Source organism: Rhodnius prolixus, unplaced genomic scaffold, assembly GCF_049639745.1.
Source record: "Rhodnius prolixus isolate KJV_2025 unplaced genomic scaffold, Rpr scaffold_30, whole genome shotgun sequence".
NCBI classification, from domain to species: domain Eukaryota; kingdom Metazoa; phylum Arthropoda; class Insecta; order Hemiptera; family Reduviidae; genus Rhodnius; species Rhodnius prolixus.
The window spans coordinates 28347-52048 of record NW_027411638.1 but is presented as its reverse complement, the minus strand read 5'-3'; the positions used below and the strand labels follow the sequence as shown (position 1 = coordinate 52048).

The 23702-nt window shown below is 32.6% G+C and overlaps 1 protein-coding gene across 2 annotated transcripts; it reads left to right on the top strand.

Moving 5' to 3' along the window:
* Positions 1–219: 219 nt before the first annotated feature.
* LOC141462321 (uncharacterized) lies at positions 220–23684 on the top strand. 2 transcript variants are annotated; one of them, XM_074144075.1, is made up of 19 exons: positions 221–395; positions 4074–5903; positions 6537–6719; positions 7171–7227; positions 8085–8150; positions 9021–9101; positions 9827–9922; positions 10578–10667; positions 11506–11523; positions 12028–12072; positions 14413–14574; positions 15336–15497; positions 16009–16149; positions 16481–16642; positions 17221–17352; positions 17959–18120; positions 18657–18818; positions 21252–22523; positions 23509–23684. In XM_074144075.1, the coding sequence occupies exons 1-19, from the start codon at positions 383–385 to the stop codon at positions 23532–23534; spliced, it is 4860 nt and encodes a 1619-aa protein (XP_074000176.1). In that variant the 5' UTR covers positions 221–382; the 3' UTR covers positions 23535–23684. The 2 variants fall into 2 exon arrangements, with proteins under 2 accessions (XP_074000177.1, XP_074000176.1); XM_074144076.1 differs by lacking the exon at positions 16481–16642 and having other exon boundaries at positions 220–395.
* Positions 23685–23702: the final 18 nt, after the last annotated feature.

Below are 23702 nucleotides of genomic sequence, written 5' to 3'. Positions count from 1 at the left end.
TGTCGAAAATTATTTTCTAAGACTATGAGAGTTACAGTAAGAGCAAGCAATTGTTTCACATTATATTTTTTTTTTTATATAAGTTTAAGTCATTTTATGCAGATTCCTTGCTAGTTTTAATTGTTAACTCCAAAATAGTAATTAGTTATTAGTATACTGGCAAATTAAATATTTTTATAATACACACTCAGCTTTTAAATAACTACACTCATAGCGATCTAGTCATCCTTTTATATTTATTTTATTTCTTTTCTTTTTTAAATGAATTAGTATTGCATAGTTACTATAGTTACATATTCCAACATAATTAGTGAAACGATTGAATTATTATTTATTTTGTCAAAATTTATTGTTGGATTTTTGAAAATTCTGATCTGCATCGATGTCAAAACACGGTAAGTTTAAAAACTATATTCATTTGACCGTTTTTTATTGATTTCTAATTTCTTACTATTTCTTTTTAAATCTATTATTGATTCTAGCTCTCTAATAAAATAAAAGTTTAATGGTGAGTTCTGCAGTGTGCGCTGTAGGTTCTTAATAAATTAAGGTTTGGCCGGTTTTATGATACCGAAATAAAGTGAATTTTTGCTAGCTAATTAATTACCTTGAATAATATACTTAAATTTGAAACGTATTAAGTTAATCAATAGTTTTAACTTCTATTGGAGGGTCATGCAGTAATTATTCTCTCCAAACTTGGACTTTGTGAAACTTTACCACATCAACAAAACTCAGTCAATAAAATTCTATACTGTTAAATTTACAGGTATACGAGTATACGAGGGTCGTTTGAAAAGTCCGTGCAAAAATAAAAACTACTTAATTTTTTGGGGTAAACCTTTTTTATTTTTCAACATAGTCTCCTTTTAGGCTTATACACTTCGTCCAACGCTGCTCTAGTTTGTTGATCCCTTCCGAATAATAGGATTTGTCCAAGTCTGAAAAATAGCCATTCGTTTCTGCAATCACCTCCTCGTTTGAATAAAATCTTTTTCCCGCCAGCCATTTCTTCATATTGGGGAACAAATAGTAGTCCGAAGGATCCAAGTCTGGAGAATAGGGGGGATGTGAAACGAGTTGGAACCCTATTTCCATTAATTTTGCGACCACAACTGCTGTGGTGTGAGCTGGAGCGTTGTCGTGATGGAAAAGGACTTTTTTGTGGGCCAATCGTGGGCGTTTTTCTTGCACCTCGGTTTTCAAACGGTCCAATAACGATGAATAATATGCACCTGTAATAGTTTTACCCTTTTCCAGATAGTCGATGAGGATTATTCCTTGCGAATCCCAAAAGACAGTCGCCATAATCTTTCCGGCCGAAGGAACGGTCTTCGCCTTTTTTGGCGCAGATTCCCCCTTGGTAACCCATTGTTTAGATTGTTCTTTGGTCTCAGAAGTGTAGTGATGTATCCATGTTTCATCCACACTGACGAAACGACGCTTATTAAAGTCCTGCGGATTCTTCTGGAACAGCTGCAAACCGTCCTTACACGATTTCGTTTTTGGTCAAGCGTGAGCAATCGCGGCACCCATCTTGCGGATAGCTTTGTCCAAATGTTGATGAAAAATATTGTGTACCCGTTCATTCGAGATGCCCACAGCACTAGCAATCTCACGCACCTTCACTCTTCTGTCATCCATCACCATATCATGGATTTTATCAATGATTTCTGGAGTAGTAACCTCAACAGGGCGTCCAGAACGTTCAGCGTCACTTGTGCCCATATGGCCACTCCGAAAATTTTGAAACCACTTATAAACTGTTCTAATCGAAGGTGCAGAGTCACCATAATGTTTATCAAGCTTCTCTTTAGTCTCCTGAGGCGTTTTGCCTTTCATAAAGTAGTGTTTAATCAACACACGAAATTCTTTTTCGTCCATTTTTTGAAAATCACTCGACTTCCTCGATTCAAACGAATGCCAAACACAAAGAAATAGACCGATCTGGCTGAAACTTGGTGTGTGTTCTTCCAAGAGATGCTACTAACTAAACATAACCTCGATACGCGCCAGTAGTGCTATCTCTCTGACTTTGCACGGACTTTTCAAACGACCCTCGTATCTCGTATATCCATGCAACAATTTTTGTTAAAATATTAAATTTAATTATTTAATGGGTTTTGGGAGAGTGCTCTAAATAAAGAAGAGAAAGTTTTCTAACAAAAGTGACAATGCAAACTTAATTTGAATAATAATGCTATTAAAGCGCAAATTAATCACCTTAAGCAAAATAATAATATTATGGTTGCTAATGCGTTACATTGAACGGATAACAGTCGTCGTTCACAAAAAAAAATAATAAATGAAATAATTATATTCGTTACTGATTGAAAATGATCAGAATTTTAATTGCAATAAGATTAAAAAACCCCTAAGACGAAATCAAACTTGTTTGGGTTAGAGGAGGACAATGTTTGACTAAAAAAAAAGATGATTCCCGGCCTTTATCAGAAAGATTAGAGGTTGATATGAATGAGGTTGGAGACAAGTCTTTCAATTGACTTCAGTATTTCTTTTCTCTTTCTACATCTCCTCTCGGTGAGCTTCTACCTTCGTAGAGTTGTTAAACTATTAAAACTTAAAATAAATATTGCCTTTTGGAATATTAGTTATTATGGAAATCTTTTCAACTTGCTCCTTATCTTCGGAATAAGTAGATACAATATTAGCAAATCATCATATTTGTTTAACTGGGTGCTGGATTGTAAAAAATTATTTCAAATCGCCCTCGTTTCTGAATGACAACGATTTTTATTTAAAGAACGAGAAAGGCTTCGCTTCTCGAGTAGACACCTGATCACAAACTGCTGGTTCCTGGTTTGTGTTTGTTCATTTTGTGATAAGTATAATTATGTATTCAAAGCCCCGTTCAAAATTATTATTGCTAATAACTAATGATTAAATGTTTTGATGATAATATTTAATGAGATATAGAAGGTTGGATTTTGGTGGTTTTCAAATTCGTTCAAATTTTAAATCTTTGTATCTCTCTTCGTATTGTTTAGATTTTATGAATTCATTACCGAATTGTAGAGAAACGTTAGCTCTATAACTGGTACAAATTTCAATGTTTTAGTGATATAGAAGGATTTGTTCAAGTAGCACACCATTTAACTTAGATTGACTGAAATATCTACACACTCTATAGAACTTATAGTTTGCTAGGTGGTTGTGATGGCTATTCAAAAGCGAAGTTCCATAAAAATAAATTATGAATTATTTCCCAACTACGTCGCTCTGGAAAGTACACAAATCGCTTAACTTATCAAAATTATAATGTAATATAATAATTAAAATATGTAATGATGATTTACATAACATTTTACAATTACTCCTAACATGTCCAAAACTCAATGAATACAGAAACAAGTACTTCGCTAAGTATTTCTCTCACCAACCTGCTAGTACTGATAGTAATCAAATTACCGATCTATTGACTACAGATGATCCAGATATCATGAGAAAGTCAATAATATCTTTCTATTTGTCACTAACAGTCTCAAATTTAGAAAAATAGCGCTTCAATGAAACCTCCTTGCTCACCTTATCTCATACCAGTTTTAAACCACATAATGTAACCATAATAATAATTTAAAAAATAAATAAATAAAAATAAAACAAAAATCAGAAATACAAAAAATAAAAAGAAGCCATTTTAGCCAAAATTTCTATTTTTATTATTTGTTATTTTTTTTTTTTTCAACAGATTAATTTCGTTTCTGCAATGAACCATTCAGTTGATTGTCTTTGATTATGGTTTATTCTTCTACATCTTGTTCTAATTTTGTTTTTACTTATGCTCAAAAGATTATTCTCTTTGGTTAATTAAATGATGCCCAATACTTTTCCTTTACTTGATTTTATTAATATTTGCTCATTAATTAATGTTGTATTAAAACTACTATACACTTTGTATTTATTGTATAAATTAGTAAGGTCAACCCATCGCTATGAGATCTGAAATCTCTAAAAGCAATAAAAATTTCTTTTCATTTATAAATTCCGTCAAAGTATATTTCTACTTTTCCTGTAGTAACATATTAAAAAAAAATGTTTGTTTATGCTTTCAGAAAAAGACAACTTGAAGAAAGGAATATTAATCAAGAGGGATGACACATTAAGAACGAATGAAAGAAAAGTTAAAAGAAATAAAGAAGATGGACCAAGTATTAAGAAAAATAAAATTCCAAGAACTAAAAGTGAAATTGAAAGAAAAATTGGTACCAATGATAAAAAAGAGCCCAGATTAAGTATTGGCCGTAGGGATTCCAGCTTAAGCGACAAACGAGTACAAAAGACCAATGATAGAGAGAATAAATTAATTGATGCCCATAGGCCCGAAGATAAAGCGGCCAGAATAGATAGTAACAAAAGCCGCCGAGATTATTGGGAGAAGCTGTATAAAGTACAGAAGGCGATTAATTGGCTAAAAGTGAAAAAAAAGAAGACAGGAGACCGTCGACAATGTGACTCGTTACAATTAGCTGGAGGGCCGGCACAACCATGCTGCTGGTGTTCAGTCCTCCTAGAAATTAAGGAATACACCCCTGAGGAATCTATCTCATCAGATGAAGAAGATAGGGCCAGTAGTAATGAAAACTCCTCAGAGGTATTTGTCACGGCAGATGAAGAATTTACGGCCAGTAGACATGAAAACACCCCAGTGGGATCTAGCACATCAGATGAAGAAGATAAGCGCAGTAGAAATGAAAAAACACAAGAGGAATCCATCACATCAGATGAAGAACGTTGGGCCTATAGACATGAAAACACCCCAGTAGAATCTAACACATCAGATGAAGAAGATAAGCCAAGTAGAAATGAAAACTACTTAGAGGATTCCACATCAGATGAAGATAGAGTCAAAAGGAATAAAAACTTTCCACAGGAATTTATCTCATTAGGAAAGAAAAGACATGAAAACACCCCAGTGGAATCTATCACATCAGATGAAGAAGGTAAACCCAGTAGAAATGAAAACTCCTCAGAGGATTCCACATCAGAAGAAGAAGATAGGGTCAAAAGGAATAAAAACTATCCACGGGAATTTATCTCATTGGTAAAGAAAAGACATGAAAACACCCCAGTGGAATCTATCACATCAGATGAAGAATATAAGGTCAAAAGAAATAAAAACTTCCAAGACGACTTTATATCATCAGATGAAGAAGATACGGCCAATAGACATGAAAACACCCCAGAGGAATCTATCACATCAGATGAAGAATATAAGCCCAGTAGAAATAAAAAATCCCCAGAGGAATCTATCATACCAGATGAAGAGGATAGGGCCAAAAGTAATGAAAACTCCATAGATGAATCAGTTGAAGTTAGGGCCAAAAGAAATGAAAATTCCCCAGAGGAATTAATTGCAACAGATGAAAAAGGCAAGCCCAAAAGTAATGAAAACGTCTCAGAGGAAATTATCACATCAGATGAAGAAGATAGGGCTAATAGACATGAAAACACCCCAGAGGTAACTGCCACATCAGATAGGGCCAAAAGTCATGATAAATCCACAAAGGAATTTATCACATCAGATGAAGAAGATAGGGCCAAAAGTCATGATAAATCCACAAAGGAATTTATCACATCAGATGAAGAAGATAGGGCCAAAAGTCATGATAAATCCACGAAGGAATTTATCACATCAGATGAAGAAGATAGGGCCAAAAGTCATGATAAATCCACAAAGGAATTTATCACAACAGATGAAGAAGGAAAGGCCAAAAGTGATGGAAACTTCCCAGAGGAATTTATCACATCAGATGAAGATAGGGCCAAAAGTCATGATAAATCTACAGCCGAATTTATCCAATCAGATGTGCAACATAAGGCCAAAAGTGATCAAAACTTGCCCAAGGAAAAAGTCACATCAGATAAAGCAGATAGGGCCAAAAGTAATTATTTTTAACTTATTTCTGCTCAGCTTGGTTTCATATGATGTGCCGATAGTCTATTTAGTTTCTTCTATTACGGTTAGATAGTTATCCGTACCCATTCTAAAAACTGGGAGAATCGTCATGAGTTTATTTAATATACTATTCATTTGCGGTTCGTCTAGTTTTATCATTAAATGAAGGTTCGAATTTATTATGGGGTTGGTATTGATGGAATGTTCTGAACTAATGATAATTTATAGCTTTTGTTCGGTCGATCAGCTTTCATCTGTTAACCACTAGTTAGCCGTAGAAAATTGGTTTGATAATTTAAATCCAAAACGCTGTTTGTGGGTTTAATTCTGGATTTTTTTTTATTAGTTATAGGTGAACTGAACTCATCCTCCTCATTACGTTTTCCTGATATTAGTTCAAAACTTCTTGGGTCCTCTGAGATACTGCTTTTTCCCTGTTACTGTTTATTTTAATGTGAGAGAGAAATACATTTTTGCTTCTCCACAATACGGGGTAATACCACACGGAAAACGTTTGTTGTCCATTTTTCTCTATTGTATGTGATTCTTACAAAATGACATTTCTTTTTTTCTTTAGAGTTAAATTATTTTTTTAATTTTACTTATTTTGTTTACCAAGGTGCTCCACCAAATTTAGAAAAACTGAAAGATGATGAAGAGTTATACAAAGACGAGCGATCCAGAAAGGACGTTCTTGGGGATACCAACATAATGCACACGTGGATTGATAATGTGAAAGAAGCGTTACCATATATTTGTGAGAATTGCCAAAAAAGCTGCCCGGAACTGCATAAAGCAATTGGTGAGCATTTTACAATTTTTTCGTTTTGTTTTGTTTTTGATTGGATTGATTAGAAACCAATCAGCTCCATACATATGTATAGGTTGTAAGAAAGTCCAACACTTTCGACTATAGAACTATGATCGAATGTAGAACTCATTCCTTATTGTTCTAATCGCTCGCTAAGCACGTGCTTGGTCTGCAGAGGACTATAATAATTCATGCTAAGTTCAACTATAAAAGTTTTGAATTCGGAAGATATAATCTTGTGCTTTCATTATCGGACGAAATAATTTTATAAAATCCAAATCTAGGGAGAATAGACTTTGTATTTTATGCATTCTCATATCTGAGTCAATATGCGGCCATCAAAGATGAAGTCTTATCAGCAGATTTCATTGATACATTACCTGCATTAATCATGTAATGTTAAAATGAATTTTAAAGGCTAATAAAAAACGTTTTGTTCCAGCTACACACATACTTCATGGCGGAATAATGCCTTATCAGAAGAATTGCAATTTGCAAAGTAAGTTGGTTACTTATTAGGACTAAGTTAAACTTAATCAAATGCTAAAAGTTCTTGACGATTGCATTTAAATATTATTCTTTTTGGAGTTATTTAGTATTTTTCAGAGATTCAAAGAAAATTTTTTTAAAAAACTCTACGACATATTAATTCACTAAACCTATTTTTCAAATCATATTTGGTAGACCCAAAATAAACAAATCTTCTTGTAATTTCAATTCAATATTTACCTTTTTTCACTTCGTTTTTAATGCTCCATTTTCTAATTAAAAACGTCTCAATATGTATATTCTTTCTCTGCTATAAGTATTGGTGTAGAGAGTCGACGTACGCTAGTTTTTAGGTAATTCTAGCTATCTTTTCTCAATTCCTTGTAATTATTGGTTTATTAAAAGTCTGCAAAGTGTTTAGGCTGTAGCCTTGCACTCTTAATTTTACCTGAGGGGACGGGAATGATGTCAGTATTATCACATAACGGGCTTATTAGCTTTATTTTGTAATGATTGTATTTCATATGATATATATCTTTTTCTATTATTCGAAACATTTTATCAAGAATGATGTATTTAGGAATTGGAGATCCTAAGAAGTAGATTGTAAGTGTTATGGATGCGTTATTGACAGCTGCACTGCAAGAAAAAAATATTTTAATAAATCATCTACATTGAGGGAGAATGAACACTATACCGCATCATCCTAATATTTATTTGAGCAAGTTTAAATTCTTAAAGTAATCTTTGTCATTTCTGATATTAAATTAAGCAAATTCTTATTTTTTTCATAGAATTATATTTATTTCAATTATCTGAAATATTTACTGAAACTAAAAAATATGTAAAACAATTATTTGATTACAGAACACCCTTTTCAAAATTCTGGGAAGTCTAAACTCGAATGCTTTATATGTTGCCCTGCGATTGTAGGTATGTATCATATATTGTTTTTAAATTTAAAACGTTGTATTAATTTATGTTCTACTTTACTAACAAGGTGGTATTATTTATTCGCGAAGAAAGATTCACCGAGCCTTAAGCTACCCAAAGTACTGTGGCCCTTCGAATGCATTTAAAATACTAAAGAAATTAACAATAAATATTTTGAGAAAAACCCAACCCCAAACTTGAGCCAGCTAAGAGCTAAGGCAGTCTGAAATAAGCAAACATTTATGCCTTTGACCATGGAGAAAACGGTCTAATCTTTTCCACTGTCGCCGCTATTAAGTCCAGAACTTCGTCACAACCAAATTTTTAGTCATGGCTAAATGGGCTTTCCCCTTCAGTCTTACTAACACTATTTTAAGCAATTTAAGGTGGAAGCGTGTTTATGTAGAGTTACTACTAAAAACACAATGCCCTGTAAACAAAAAATCTAAAGGAGAATCTAGGATATGTTGCTGAAAAGTGCAGCAACATCTTACTGTCACCCCTGTCCAGATTCTTAAACAGCACTTCATTTGCCGAATGACCGAGAGGTTCATTAATAATCATCCAGAGTCATGCCAATAGTAAGTTTGACATTAATAATAATGGGGTAAGAAACGTCTAATTTGACCAAATTATCTAGCTTCTCTTTCCATATCTCTCAATCAAACTTGCCTTATGTCGCTCATTGAGTTACAACTAAATATAAATGTTAGCATGAAAGAAAGTTAGTCTATTCGCTAAAAGATATTGTTCTAGGCATCAATAGAGTATGCTGCTACTATTCTTTCTGAAACCATCCGAGCAACCTCAGATATTTTCACCTAATAAAAATATACTGACCATCTATTGAAAATTTTGTTTCGATTACAGAATCAAGTACTCCTTACAATGTTATTCATGAGAAGGCAGAGCACATACGGCGACATTTAGTACAATGTTGTCAAAAACAATGTAAGTATCTTAAGGCAAGGGCCTTAAGACAAGTCAAGAAAAGAATTTAATGTGGAAATATGTTTCTTGTATCTATAATACCGCATATGCGTTGTACATGAACGCTATATGCTTCTTTTTTGTTATCGCAGTTTAAACGAGAACAAATAAAACCAACAGGTTTGCGCTAGAGCTATCGAAGCCTGCTTTGTTTGCTAGGCGATAGAAGTTGCGAAGTCATAAATTCTCATACAGAATCTACTTTGCTAGATAGCCATCGAATTTTCAAAGATTTAGTAGAAATTTATACCTGTTAAGAATTTTATCTTTTCTTTATTTCTTTTTAAAGTTGATTTAAACTGACAGCAACTTGTTTCTGTCTGTGAGTTGTTTAAACAAAATTTGTAATACGAGCTTAATCAGGAGAGGTCAGCTGTGTTTATGGCACTGGACTTCTATGCTAAGTCTCAGGTTCGAGTACAGCTTTTTTGTCCTTACGATATTTTTCTTCCTTGTAGCTTCTTATAGTTCAGTATCCAGTCACAGAGGATGTTGTCTGCAACGAGAGAACACAGTTCGCAGATGGCGCTACATCAATTGTAGGCCAAGGCGCCGTTGACCCCTAACGCGTCTCATTAATATAAATAAATATTAATACTACACTTCAGAAGGTCAAAAAACATATTACTATAACTAGTAGAGAAAAATGAAAATATGTATTTGATAACCTAATTTTAACATTGCAGATGTTACTTTAAATTACAAAGGAACGTTGGCAATTCAACAATGCAGAGAATGTAAATCTTCAACGCCGGCTGAACAGAGCATCGAATGTCTCTCAGGTGATACACCCAATCCGAATAATACACATCTGTAATACTTATGTCATACAATACAAAACAGTTATTAGCTTAACGTGAGATGTTGACAGAAAAGTAACTAGAATTAGAACTAATGATCGCCTACGCTTGGCAGAATTATATTGCAAGATGTAGAATGAAAAACGTTTTCAGAAAATAGATTCAGATATTGAACTGCCGAAATTCACTCGAAGCATTAAAAATACAATCAGAAACTTAAAAATAAGTTAATCAAGAAAATAAACTACTTAAAGTCATCTGTTAAATGCCTTACCAGTATAAGGCCCCAGTGTACGTAGTAGTTACTTTCTCTGAAATATTAAAAACGCATAAAGCTATCTTTTTACAAAACGTTTTTAGTGCCTTCTATATATGCTAAAATATTTTCTCAGACTAGAGGTTGGTGCAAAACACATTAAATAAAATCTATTACAAAATAATCTAGATAGCCAAAGCTCGGTTTTTCAAAAATAAGTTGTCAGTTAATAACAATAAGGAATAAAATATAATTGAGTGACTCAGTTTATATATAATGTTTCATATTGGTTATTGGTTTATGTATTTTGGCAAATTAATAGAACAGTTATAAAACAACCAACGTTCATGCTATTTATATGTTTTTACTTTTCTTTTACAGATACTTCCGAAATAAGACAAAATATGAAGTTTTATGTTGATGATTCAACCGCTTCATCTTCAGAAATAGCCGTTTCTATATCTAAATTTCGTAAGTATGGAAATAGGAAAATTGTTATAAGTGATTCATTTAAATATTTCCCAACGTGTCTTCTTTGGTGTCATTTACTGACCATCTTATCTATTGCCTTTCTATTGCACATTTTTCATATTCACTCTTCTCCTTCTAACCTCTCAGACAAGGTCTCCCCCTTAAACGTCTGCCATCAAGAAGCCGTAGGCTTTTCTCTTTCATTTTCCATCCTGAGAGGAAATCCCGACATTCCTAATTTTATTTTAGCCACTATATTGTCCTCTTTATAAACCCTGCATGTGCTATCTCCTAATAATATTCAATGATGCTTTTCAAAACTTTACTTAGACAGCTGTTCGATGTCTTAATTTATTCAGCGTCCAAGTATCCGAACCATAGCTAAGACTATGGGTCTTAAAATGGTCTTCATGATATATTTTAGTGTCTAAAGACATGATTACTGAAAATTTGTCTTAACGCATCGAGACATCTATTTCCGGCCGCAATTCGGCTGTTTATTTATAGGTTCACCTCATTCTTATCCGTTAAGGTGGTCCCTTACAAAAATTCATAAAAGAACTCAATCTCTCGGAAACTGCTGACTACAGTTTATCTAAATTCCTGGACATATTTTGGCCTGCAAGTAAAGCGTTTAAATTTACCATACTCAACTGATGAAACTGAAGATGTTGAAGAAAATCTAAAGCAAGTCGTGATTGGAATCAACAAATATATTATATTTTTGTGTACCGGCTTATATCTTAAATATACCCCATTAATTGTAGATTTGGAACATCATGGTACAATTGATAACTTATGAATCAAGTCTAATACAATTTTTCTGTTCTTATTTCAGATCAGAAACGACTAACAAGTAAGTAATATTGAGATTATCTTTTTTTAACTAACAAAATATACAATTTCTTGGAACATCTTGGATATCCAAAAGGATATGATCTTAACTCTCGTGAATTTTTAAAAATGATCATTTCAATTTTCTTGAATTAAAAAAAAAAAGTAAGCTGAGATGTACAATGGTTGATAAAGACCAGCTCACTAAGCTAACCATTGCAGCCAAAACTTCGTACCCAAAAAGTTTGTGTACATTTTGAAATTGGATGCCTTGAATCGCAAGTACGATTCACAAATGATTGAGTTTACGACAAAGAATAGTCATTTTGTGAGACAGGGCAAATTTGACATAAAATTCAGTTTTTGCTCTATTTTTGCTTAAAACTTGTTGACCAGAAATATGACTTATCTAGTTTTATTTCCAGTTTCCTCGAAAACGCATAGATTTTTTTACTTCTTAAGATTTTATAACTATAACAAATAAACGGTAAAGTGTGTATATAATCTGTAATCGTAAATGTTTTAGGAAAAAGTTACCCTCATGAAAAATTTGTACTGGTTGTTGCGCCGGGTAAGTAATAAATAAACTTAATATGATGTGTTTTTTAATAATCGTTTAAAATAAGGCAACAAAAAAAAATACTCCTCAACAAAATCTTACAGTTTAAAAAGTAAAATATAAGAACATATAAACCAAAAAATATACCCAACATCTCATTCATACTCCAACTTGTAATTTCAGCCATTTAAAAAAAGGTTTATGTTTTATTCAAATTTTATAACAATATCATTTAAGTAATTTTACTGCAACAAATGTTCAATAACATAACTAATTTGTGTATCTTTTGTCAATTAATCAACCTTTATACTTGACTTTTTAAACTGTAAGTCTTAGTTGAGGTGATTTTTGTACTTTTTGGATAGATTTTTTTTCCCTTGATTTGAACATCTTTAAATATAGCTAATGATAAATAAATACTACGATATCTAGAATAATTAGACTATTTACGATTTCAATAATTCCCCTGCCACTTCTTCTTCCTGCCAAATTCGATTTTACTTACACTCTAACTAGATGTAGACATATGTAAATCATTTTCTTAACTAAACAGACATCGCCCAAACATACATTTCACAATGAATACGAGAACGATAAAAACTCTTAACTTCCTGGATATCACACTTAACTATAAGAGACAACAACTTAGAATTCGGAATATTCAGAAAGCACACGTCCACTGACCCTATTATACATAACAGTTCCATCCTATTCAACATAAACTAGTCGTTCTCAGACACCAGACAGATTGAGATCTAAACCTGTTGCATTGACCAACTATGAGTGAGAACTCAACCTCACAAAAAGAAGCATGAATGTAACAAGCGTGTAGCATGTTCTCTACTATTAAAAGTGTTCTATTTAAGATTTTATTTATTTACGCATCATTTGTTAAACGATTAGAATCACATATTCATCAATATTTAATTTAACAACAATTATTTCCCAGTACAAATGAACTAGGTATGATTCAGTTTTTCCTGCTTACGTTCAAAACTTCCATTCTGTAATTCTAAAACATCACCTACGCACAAAACATGCATATCCCTTAAATACCTACTAGTATAAAAAAAAAGACGTATCAACTACTTCCGTCATGTACAAGGACCGGAAAATATTTATTTCAGGCGTACCGAAAATCTGCACGATTGAAATACTTCCACATAGAAAGGGTGCGAAAAATAATAACTTAAAAACATTAGAGTAATGTAACCAACAAAAAGTGCTCCTCTCGACAAACACTTTATCTCAAGCATTGGATATTTATGTATTAATTTAAATAAATTTGCTTAGATAAATTTATCTGCTAACAACTATTACAAAACTTGACTGACTCACACAGAATACCAACTAACCAATTAGGGTTCAGGTCAAAGCATTTATCAATAACATCAAGTTAAGAGTAACTGAAGATATCGTGAATAAAGTAGAAAACAGAAAGTACACAGCAGCTATATTTCTTGATTCAGCTGATGTATTTGACTGCTTTTCAAAATTAGGTAGACTTACACTCTTAATTACACTGTTCAAATCATACGATCCTTTTTACAAGACCTAACTTTCTGGGTAAGATTCAATAACATTTACAGTACTCGACGACAATTCTCGCGAGCCAGCCTCAGGGAGAAATAAGTCCTATACTCTTCAATGTATGTCTATGGAGATACCTAAACCTAGTATAACGAAGTTAGCTAATTACGAGATAATGTCAGAAACAAAATAAAACAACTAGACATTAACAATATCATCAACGATTTACAAAAAAAAAAAAAAAACATAAATCTACCCTCTAAGAAGGTTACGAAATAAAGATCTAACATCCCTATAAACAACCGAGAAATCTCTGAGAGTGAGAAAGATCAGAGAGTGTGCTAGATCGACATAACTCTAGACGTCGACACCAAACTGCAACAATCATAACGCAACTGAGACAGTTATAGCCACTTTTTAACATAAAAAGACTAACGATAACGTACAACACACTTCTAAAACCTATTCTGACATACTCCTATCAAATTTGGATAACAGCTAGTAAACGACCGACCAAACAACTAGACACTACAAAAAATAATTTACAGAACGTCTATCCGTTCAACAGAATCACACAAATTCATGCAAGCGCTAATTTAAAACTTATAGTCGATTAAAAAGAAAAGATTGAGAATACATTAAAAAAGTGTAGATATCAAGTAATAATCACAGAAAACCATTTAATAATTTCCAGTTATTTTAGTACCTTTCTATACCATAGACATTTCCGATACTTCACCTCCAGACTCTTTCCATTATTCTCCATATCACTAAAAAATGAACAGTTTTAAGATCTCTAATATAACATACTTTTCATTTCAGATGATTCAACTGATCCAGGTCGTAGTGTTCAACAATCTCTGACTTCAAAAGAAGACTTTGAGAATGAGTTACCTTCTCAACCTCTTACAGCGGAAACTGAGGATGATATATATCAGCGTCCTACAAGTACAAGTACAAAATCCTCTTTAAAGGAGTCAGAAAGTACGTCCCAGATCTGTAATTTAGCTTAAGTTTAGCCTTAATCTAACGTATTTAATTTCAGGCTTTTTTTTTTTAAATATGGATACCAGGCCAAATTGCGAGTATTTAAATCTATCAACAGATCCATTCTGTGTTATGGTGATCAAGTCCTGGGGTAGTGTTATAGTCCGAAGTTAAAAAAAGAATTATAAACATTTCAAATTTGATGTTACATGTGATCTGTGTATGGTCATGGAGATTGGAAATTCATTTCACTTTTTAGTAGTTTGCCCGGCACTAAGTTAAATGAGAAAAAATGAATACCTAACGAGAGACATTAATTTGGCATATAAAAATAGAAAAATTAGGCTGTTTTATCAAATTACTGCAGATCTGTTTACACATTCCAAGTTAGTTTGAAATTTTATAGCATTTATTATGTTCCACATTCGTTTTACTTTTTTTGATACTGAATTTAACCATTTTAATTATTAATCATGACTCTCCTCTGACGGTCTACGACAAAGATGTTGTCTGTTTATAATTTTATATATTATTAGAGAATAAAGTAAAAATACTTAACTCAAATAAACTATTAAAAAAAAATAATTAAAAGAACAATGATTAAAAGCGAACATTCCAAACCATTTGCTATAAACAAGAAATTTGAAAAGAGCTGTAAAGATAGACATTCCGACACTTAAAAGATCATCACCTCCTGATTCTTTCTCATTCACTAAAAAACTAATATAATACTTGATGAAACATAATTCATATTTCAGATGAATCAACTGATCAAGCTCTTAGTGATGTAAAATCTGCGACTTCAAAAGAGGAATTTGAGGACGAGTTTCCTTCTCAACCTGTTTCGACGGAAACTGAGGATGATACATATCAACGTCCGATTGGTACAAGTTCAAAATCCTCTTTAAAGGAGTCACAAAGTACGTCCCAGATCTGTAATTTAGCTTAAGTTTAGCTAAAATCTAACGTATTTAATTCCGAGCCAAGTCTTTGCTTTGTTTATCTTAATTATCACCCTTCACGAGTTCACAGTAACTAAATTATATGCAAGATAATGCATAGGAATGAGGAGGAGGAAACGTGGAGCTATCAGGTATTGATGGAAAGCCTTAAAAAAGGATACCATAGTATATCGCCAATAGACTTATCGTCTCAATGGAGACTGATTATAGTCATCCGGATATTGCACCAAATTTAGTTATTCTTAAAAATTATCACAAGTTTTGTATATGTATATATTAATATAGCACATTTAGATTCGAATGTAAAAATACTTAGCTCAAATAAAATAATAAACTCAAAATCATTAAAAGAACAAAGGTTAAAAGCCAACATTCCAAACTATTTGTTGCAAAGAAGGTATGTGGTTAGAGATGTAGAGATGGACATTTCGACACTTAAATACTTGATAAAACATACTTTTCATTTCAGATGAATCAACTGATGAAAAATCCACGACTTCAAAAGAGGACTTTGAGGAGGAGTATCCTTCTCAACCTGTATCATCGGAAACTGAGGATGATCAACGTCCGATTAGTACAAGTTCAAAATCCTCTTTAAAGGAGTCACAAAGTACGTCCTAGATCTGTAATTTAGTTTAAGTTTAGCCTTAATCTAACGTATTTAATTTCGAGCCTTTATTTTAAATATTGAGCTGAGACAAGTCTTTGCATGATTTCTCTTAATTATCACCCTTCATGAGTTCACAATAACCAAATTTAGTTACTCAAAAAAATTTATTACAAGTTATGTATATGTGTATAGTTCATTTAAATTCGAATGTAATAATACTTAGCTCTAATATACTCAATAACTAATATACTCATAGAAGGTATGTGGTTGGAGATGTAAAGATGGATCTTTCGACACTTAAATACTTGATAAAACATACTTTTCATTTCAGATGAATCAACTGATCCAGCTCTTAGTGATGAAAAATCTGCGACTTCAAAAGATGACTTTGAGGATGAGTTTCCTTCTCAACCAGTTTCGACGGAAACTGAGGATGATATATATCAGCGTCCTAGTGATAAAACTATAAAATCTTCTTCAATGGATTTAAAAAGTACATAGCAACTCTGTAATTCAGCTTAAGTTTAGCTTAAACCTGACGTATTTAATTCCGGCCTTTTTTTTTAAATATTCGGCTGAAACAATACTTTGCATTTTTTATCACCCTTCACGAATTCACAGTAACTAAATGTCGGGCAAGATAGTGCGTAGAAATAGAAGGACGAAACATGAAGCTTTTCCAGGTATTGGTCGAAAGCCTTAAAAAAAGGGCGCAATAGGTATGTCGCGAATAGGCAAATCGTCCCTCAGGTGACTTATTACAGCCATCCAAAAATTGTGTAGAATTTGGTTTCTAATTACAATTTATATATAAGTTATATTATACAGATAACTTCAGAGTTTGAGTGGAATGTAAAAATACTTAGCTCAAACAAAATAATAAACTCAAAATCATTAAAATCCAACATTCCAAACCATTCACTGCAAACAAGGGATGTGATTAAAGATGTAGAGATAGAAATTCCAACACGTAAAATATCTTCACCTCCTGATTCTTTCTCATTCACTAAAAATTGGACAGTTTTGACAACTCCAATATAATACTTGATAAAAACGTATTTTTTATTGTAGGTGAATTGACTGAGCCACTTCGTAGTGATGAAAAATCCCGGACTTCAAAAGAGGACTTTGAGGACGAGTTTCCTTCTCAACCTGTTTTAGCGGAAACTGAGGATGATACATATCAACGTCCGATTCGTACAGGTACACAATCCTCTTTAAACGAGTCAGAAAGTACGTCCCAGATATGTAATTTAGCTTAGGTTTAGCTTAAATCTAACGAATTTAAATTAAGCCCTTTTGATAAAATATTGGCCTGAGACAAGTCTTTGCATTTTATATCTTAATTAGCACCCTTAACGACTTCACAGTAACAAAATTATATGGAAGATAATTCATAGGAATGAGGAGGAGGAAACGTGGAGCTATCAGGTATTGATGGAAAGCCTTAAAAAAGGATACCAAACGTATGTATCGCCAATAGACTTATCGTCCCTCAGGAGACTGATTATGGTCATCTGGATACTGCACAAAATTTAGTTACTCATAAAAAAATCATTGTATTAATACGTTGTATACAGAATATAGCAGAATTAAAGTCGAATGTAAAAATACTTATCTCAAATTAACAAATATACTCAAAATCATTAAAAGATCAAAGATTAAAAGCGAACATTCCAAACAATTTGCTATGAACAAGAAATGTGATAAGAGCTGTAAAGATGGACTTAAAAGATCTTCACCTCGATTCTTTCACATTCACTAAAAAACTCTAATATAATGCTTGATGAAACATACTTTATATTTCAGATGAATTAACTGATCAACCTGTTAGTGATGAAAAATCCGCGACTTCAAAAGAGAACTTTGAGGACGAGTTTCCTTCTCAACCTGTTTCGACGGAATCTGAGGATGATACATATCAACGTCCGATTAGTACAACTTCAAAATCCTCTTTTAAGGAGTCAGAAAGTACGTCCCAGATCTGTAATTTAGCTTAAGTTTAGCTTAAATCTAACGAATTTAAATTAAGCCCTTTTGATAAAATATTGGCCTGAGACAAGTCTTTGCTTTGTTTATCTTAATTATCACCCTTCACGAGTTCACAGTAACTAAATTATATGCAAGATAATGCTTAGGAATGAGGAGGAGGAAACGTGGAGCTATCAGGTATTGATGGAAAGCCTTAAAAAAGGATACCATAGTATATCGCCAATAGACTTATCGTCTCAATGGAGACTGATTATAATCATCCGGATATTGCACCAAATTTAGTTATTCTTAAAAATTATCACAAGTTTTGAATATGTATATATTAATATAGCACATTTAGATTCGAATGTAAAAAGACTTATATTATGTTAACTAATATATTCAAAATCATTAAAAGAACAAAGGTTGAAAGCCAACATTCCAAACAATTTGTTGCAAAGAAGGTATGTGGTTGGAGATGTAGAGATGGACATTTCGACACTTAAATACTTGATAAAACATACTTTTCATTTCAGATGAATCAACTGATCAAACTCCTAGTGATGAAAAATCCGCGACTTCAAAAGAGGACTTTGAGGAGGAGTCAACTACACGACCTGCTTCAACGGAAACTGAGGATGATACATATCAGCGTCCTACAAGTACATCTACAAAATCCTCTTTACAGGATTCAAAAAGTACGTCTCAGATATATAATTTAGCTTATGTTTAGCCTTAATCTAACGTATTTAATTCCAAGCCTTCTTTTTAAGTATTGAGCTGAGACAAGTCTTTGCTTTGTTTATCTTAATTATCACCCTTCACGAGTTCACTGTAACTAAATTAGCTTTGCCTTATGGGGCAATTATAATTCTTTTTCTATGATAAATATAATCTATAATTTGTATATAAGTATAATAATTATATTAATTAGTATTATAATACAATTGGATTGTCTTGACCGTAATAGTAGGTACTATGCATATAATGACTACATTATGCACTAGCATGCCAAGTATGTTGTACATAATTGTATTTTGCGGGTAATCTAATCAAAAACAGTAAAAAATTTCAAATATAGCACGAAAAAAGATGATTGTATAGTTAACAGCAACTCACTGTAATCTTAATAGTTTTATATGACTTAATTCTTAATGTACAGTGAATTATATTTATTAGTTAACTATAAACAGCATAAACTAAAAATGTTACAATGGAATGAAAGATCTTCTGTTTTGAACAAATGTATTTTGGAGATCTGCCAACTAAGTGAAGCAATAAATGTAATAAAATCGAATATGTGTATTAAACCTGATTCAGAAATAAAATTTACGGATTTTAAAATAGAAATGACAGAAAGGAAAACAGGGTTTAGGCGTATTGATTAAAAATAAAATTTGCTTAACAGTATATTTTTTAAAAATTTATTGTAAATTAAATGATTAGGTAGTTCGTTTTGGGCTTTAAAATTCTATACAACACTTTAAAAAATAACAATCGTGAGTGGTACTTTCTCTATCACAGCAATATGACTACGTTTTTTATAGCTTGGAATTTCAATGTACACCACCAAGCTTTTGGCTATTGTTATACCAAGTTCGTTTGACAGGCAATAGAACAACAGCCTTGTTGACTTAAACGACGTCTCGCTCACCTTACTTAATAATTTAAGGCAAAACATCGGGATTCCGCTCTAGATGTCACAATTTAGTCCCCTTAAATTGCTTCAAAGCTCAACTGGAATGCATCAGATGACAAAAGGCATAAACTTCTTTTCCATTATTATAAAATCACATTTGATACGTATTGAATATAATTAAAGGCAGAACTGTCATACATAGAATTGGAAAATTCTATAGAATTGGTTTATATCTGAACGCTTAATGAGGGTGATTTGGGGGGGGGGGGTTATTTGATTTGATACATTTCTGTGGTTGAATTGGAGTGACTTTTGATAGCTACAGAAAATATGGCTAGTTATAATTTGTTCTGACCTAAGGGAGAAGCTAGTTTAGACATAAGGTTACACAAAAGACGAGTTGGAAACAGAAGGGTAAAGAAGGCTTCAATTCTGGCGGATACTACTTGTGCTAGATATAGTCACTTCTTTTAAACAAAGGGATACAATTTCACGGCTCGCCGGGTGTCTCCTAGAAGCTGAGCCTGCTAGCAAATCCGGAAGAGAAAACCGAAGTAGAAAGAAAACCCTTGGAAGAGCCTATACTGGAAAATGATACTGAGGAAAGCTTGGTGTGGTGTTGTGTGGAGGCCTTCCATGTGCTTTCTAATAGCTTTTCTAATCCAAGAACCACTGTTAATGGTTATCCATTGTAAATGTGGTATAAACTGTGAATTTTTAGATTAGGTTATTCTTCTTATCTTTGATTTTATCCGTCATAGCACGCATGTTTAATGCATTTCTGACCGGTTCCGGACTTACATCCATCATCAGAGGTGAAAAATGAAGATACAGTATCGGGGGAGGAAAATTTGAAAACTAGACTCAAAAAAACATATAGTTTACTTCGTGGGTTTTTTCAAAATTCCGCTTTCCTAAAAAGTTATTAGCGATTGGTGCGTTTTAAATGGATCACCCTGAATATATTCATAGTTTTCAGATTGTTCCCAAAGTACTTCCCTCTAAGGGCTTCAGATAATTACCTATTATCAGAAATAACCCATCCCTTATCCTTCTTTCCCGTAAAGATTTTATTATTTCTCTCAGTACAAAAAAAAAAGTATTGCGCCAAATTTTTTACTTTCATCCACATTCATCCTCTTCCCATAATTCTGACATTCTAACCTTCCAGCCCCTATTTTACATTGAAGAGTAAACCTTTAAACAGCACGAGGGCTGAGCTAGTGAAGGCGCATGGCGAGAATTCGTTATAAGCTCTGAAAGATTTTAGCCATTTGAACCATAATTTGAAATCAATCAGTGTGAATGGCTGATCTAGGTGTTGAAAACTATTGAGAAGGGCTTGTTAGTTTTTTCGCATTCCCAAAAACAAAAAAAATACCTATATAAAAAATCAAAATTATTTGGGCAATATGTACGGGACAGAAGCTTTGGCTTATGGAGTATGATACCTTCTACACTTATATGAACTTCGATTTTTTAATTGTTTCAGCGCCCACGTTTAAAGAACAACAGCAGGTGATTAAAAAACCTCCACCTAAAAATGTATTTCAATTTGTGGAATATTTGTCTCACCTCAAAGAAAATGGTGAACTTGAAAGGGAGAAAATAGATTTGAAAAAATTAGCTCGTTGGTATGAGCAAGGTCGCATTAGTGATATTAAGATTAAAAAGTCAATTAAAGATCTTAAGAATAAGAAACATACATCGCTGTCAAATGAAGAAAATAAAAAAATATTTTTTTTTGCAAGAATTAAATCAGAAACCAGGATGCAATTTAATGCGAGTTGTTCAAATATAGCAAATTGTGTCAGCGTGAAAAGCAGGGATAGGCTGCTTCAAGTAGATTCGAATTCAGAATCTGAAGGTTGTGACCAATTAAAACAAGTTATAGACTTTTTTCTAGACGAAGATGACGTAATTAATCTGTGTGCACCATTGAATGCGGAAAGCTCCAACGAAATAGAATGTAAATTGAATAAAGGTTTAGAAAAAAGTTATTACTTCATGCTGAGAAAGGCCTTGTTACATGCAACAAAACAGTTAATTTCACCCGCGGAGTCAGTGATAATGGAAAAAATGGCCGTTGAATACGGCAACCCAAAAGTAATGGTATTAAGACATAGAAATACCGTTCTTATAAATTTAATCAAAGAGTCGAATTCAAAGCCTTTAATAATTCCAAAATGTGATTTAAAAATGGTTAAATGTGATAACCCTTGTAAAAAATATCCTAATAAAAATACGCTTAGAAATAAATTTATCAGCTGCATGATGCGCCATTTTCCAGTTAAATTTATAAGAGTTTTAGTTTCACATTTAAATTCAAATAAATATGAAAAGAAAATGAATTTGAAAGTTATTAAAAAAAAGGTACAGAAATTGCGTACACAAAATGAATTATCATTGAAGGAATTAGGCATATTAAGTGATCATTTTAAAACTATGCAAGCTTTACAGAAAGTCCTATCAATAAAAAAAGCAAAAGATATTATGAAACCTACATTTCCAAAGTGTATGAAACGAAAAATAACTGACAAGTATAACCTAAGAACACGAAAAATAAATGATATGAACAAGATCAAGAGAAATCTACTGACTAATGCACTTGCAACACACAAAAACTACAAAGGATTTGTCAATCATATGTTTGCAATTGGGGTGTTAAATGAGAATCCAAAATGGAGACGGAATTTCGTAAAAATACCAGGTTACCATACAAACACGACTGTACGAACTACCAGTGAAAAGTCTCTGCACACAAGTAAGTTAACACAACAAATTTTCCTTTTTAATGATTTCATCCGTCGTGTCATACATATTTTCTTTCATTCTGTAATCAAATAGTGTGGTGTGACAATGTGAGATATTTGACTTTTTTAGTCAAAAAGTCTGATGAAACAATCTTTGAAAGTGGATTAAGTATGAAACCGCCAGAATGAAAGAAAACAAGCATTAATTAAATAGTTTATTAAGTTTATTGCAAAATTAAAAAAGAACAGTCTAGAATGAAGATGGATTGATGTAGTCCGGCTAACAGAGTTGATTCATAATAACAGATAAGACAAATTTACATAAGTTTATTAAAAGAAACATGTGTGGTTGATTTCCTTCAACCGCAAACTTCTCTTGCCATTGACCTGGAGTGTCTAGCCACCACTTCTGCGACCACCATTCTTAAACCGATATACTTATGGCGCATTTCGCAATGCCACAAAACGCTTTAGTTCAGTTTTGTGTATTTTAGCTTAATCCCATCCAAAAATTCATGTATCCTAACCGGGCCAAAGAATGCAAAATGAATGCATTCTTTATTTGAATACGTATTTATTTCTAAGTTTTACTTTACTAATTTATTACAAGTTTTGTACTAGTTTAACTGAATCATTTCTAGTTGAATGCATTCATTAAATGTTTTGTAAAATATGTAAGTAAAGGCTTATATGGAATATCAGGGAAGTACGTTGCAGAGTTTAGCGCGTTGAGAGTGGTTATCCCAGATTAAAGATTCCCCTCACTCCTTAGCACTTCCCTGAAGAGCTAGTTTTCTTTAATTTGGGAAGCTTTAAAAGGTGTGGCGAGAGTAAGCATGAGTATGGTTGGTTTTCAATTAATTAGATTAAATGAATTGAATTGATTAATTGAATTAGATCAATTCTAATAGATCACTCACCGCGTTCATAGAACATTTAAAATTAATTAATTTGCATTATTACCCACATATAACAGAATTTATATAAACATTCTAGGAAAAGCTGGCGCCGTGCTTTTCTGAAGAAGGAAGAAAAGAAAGAATTGGAACACGATAATAATTATAACCGTTAATTGCAGAAGATTTTCGGAAAAATTTACAAATTTCAGTTATTAACACTTTTTGGAAAATTCAAAATTAAATGAAGTACACTTGAATTCAAATTGTTTTCTGTTTTAGTGATAATTAGTA

Excerpts from the sequence above, each read along its gene's own strand:
- LOC141462321 (XM_074144075.1), top strand. Across the intron at positions 7,228-8,084 it reads GAAGAATTGCAATTTGCAAA|AACACCCTTTTCAAAATTCT; the intron begins GTAAGTTGGTTA and ends ATTTGATTACAG. Across the intron at positions 9,102-9,826 it reads ACAATGTTGTCAAAAACAAT|ATGTTACTTTAAATTACAAA; the intron begins GTAAGTATCTTA and ends TTAACATTGCAG.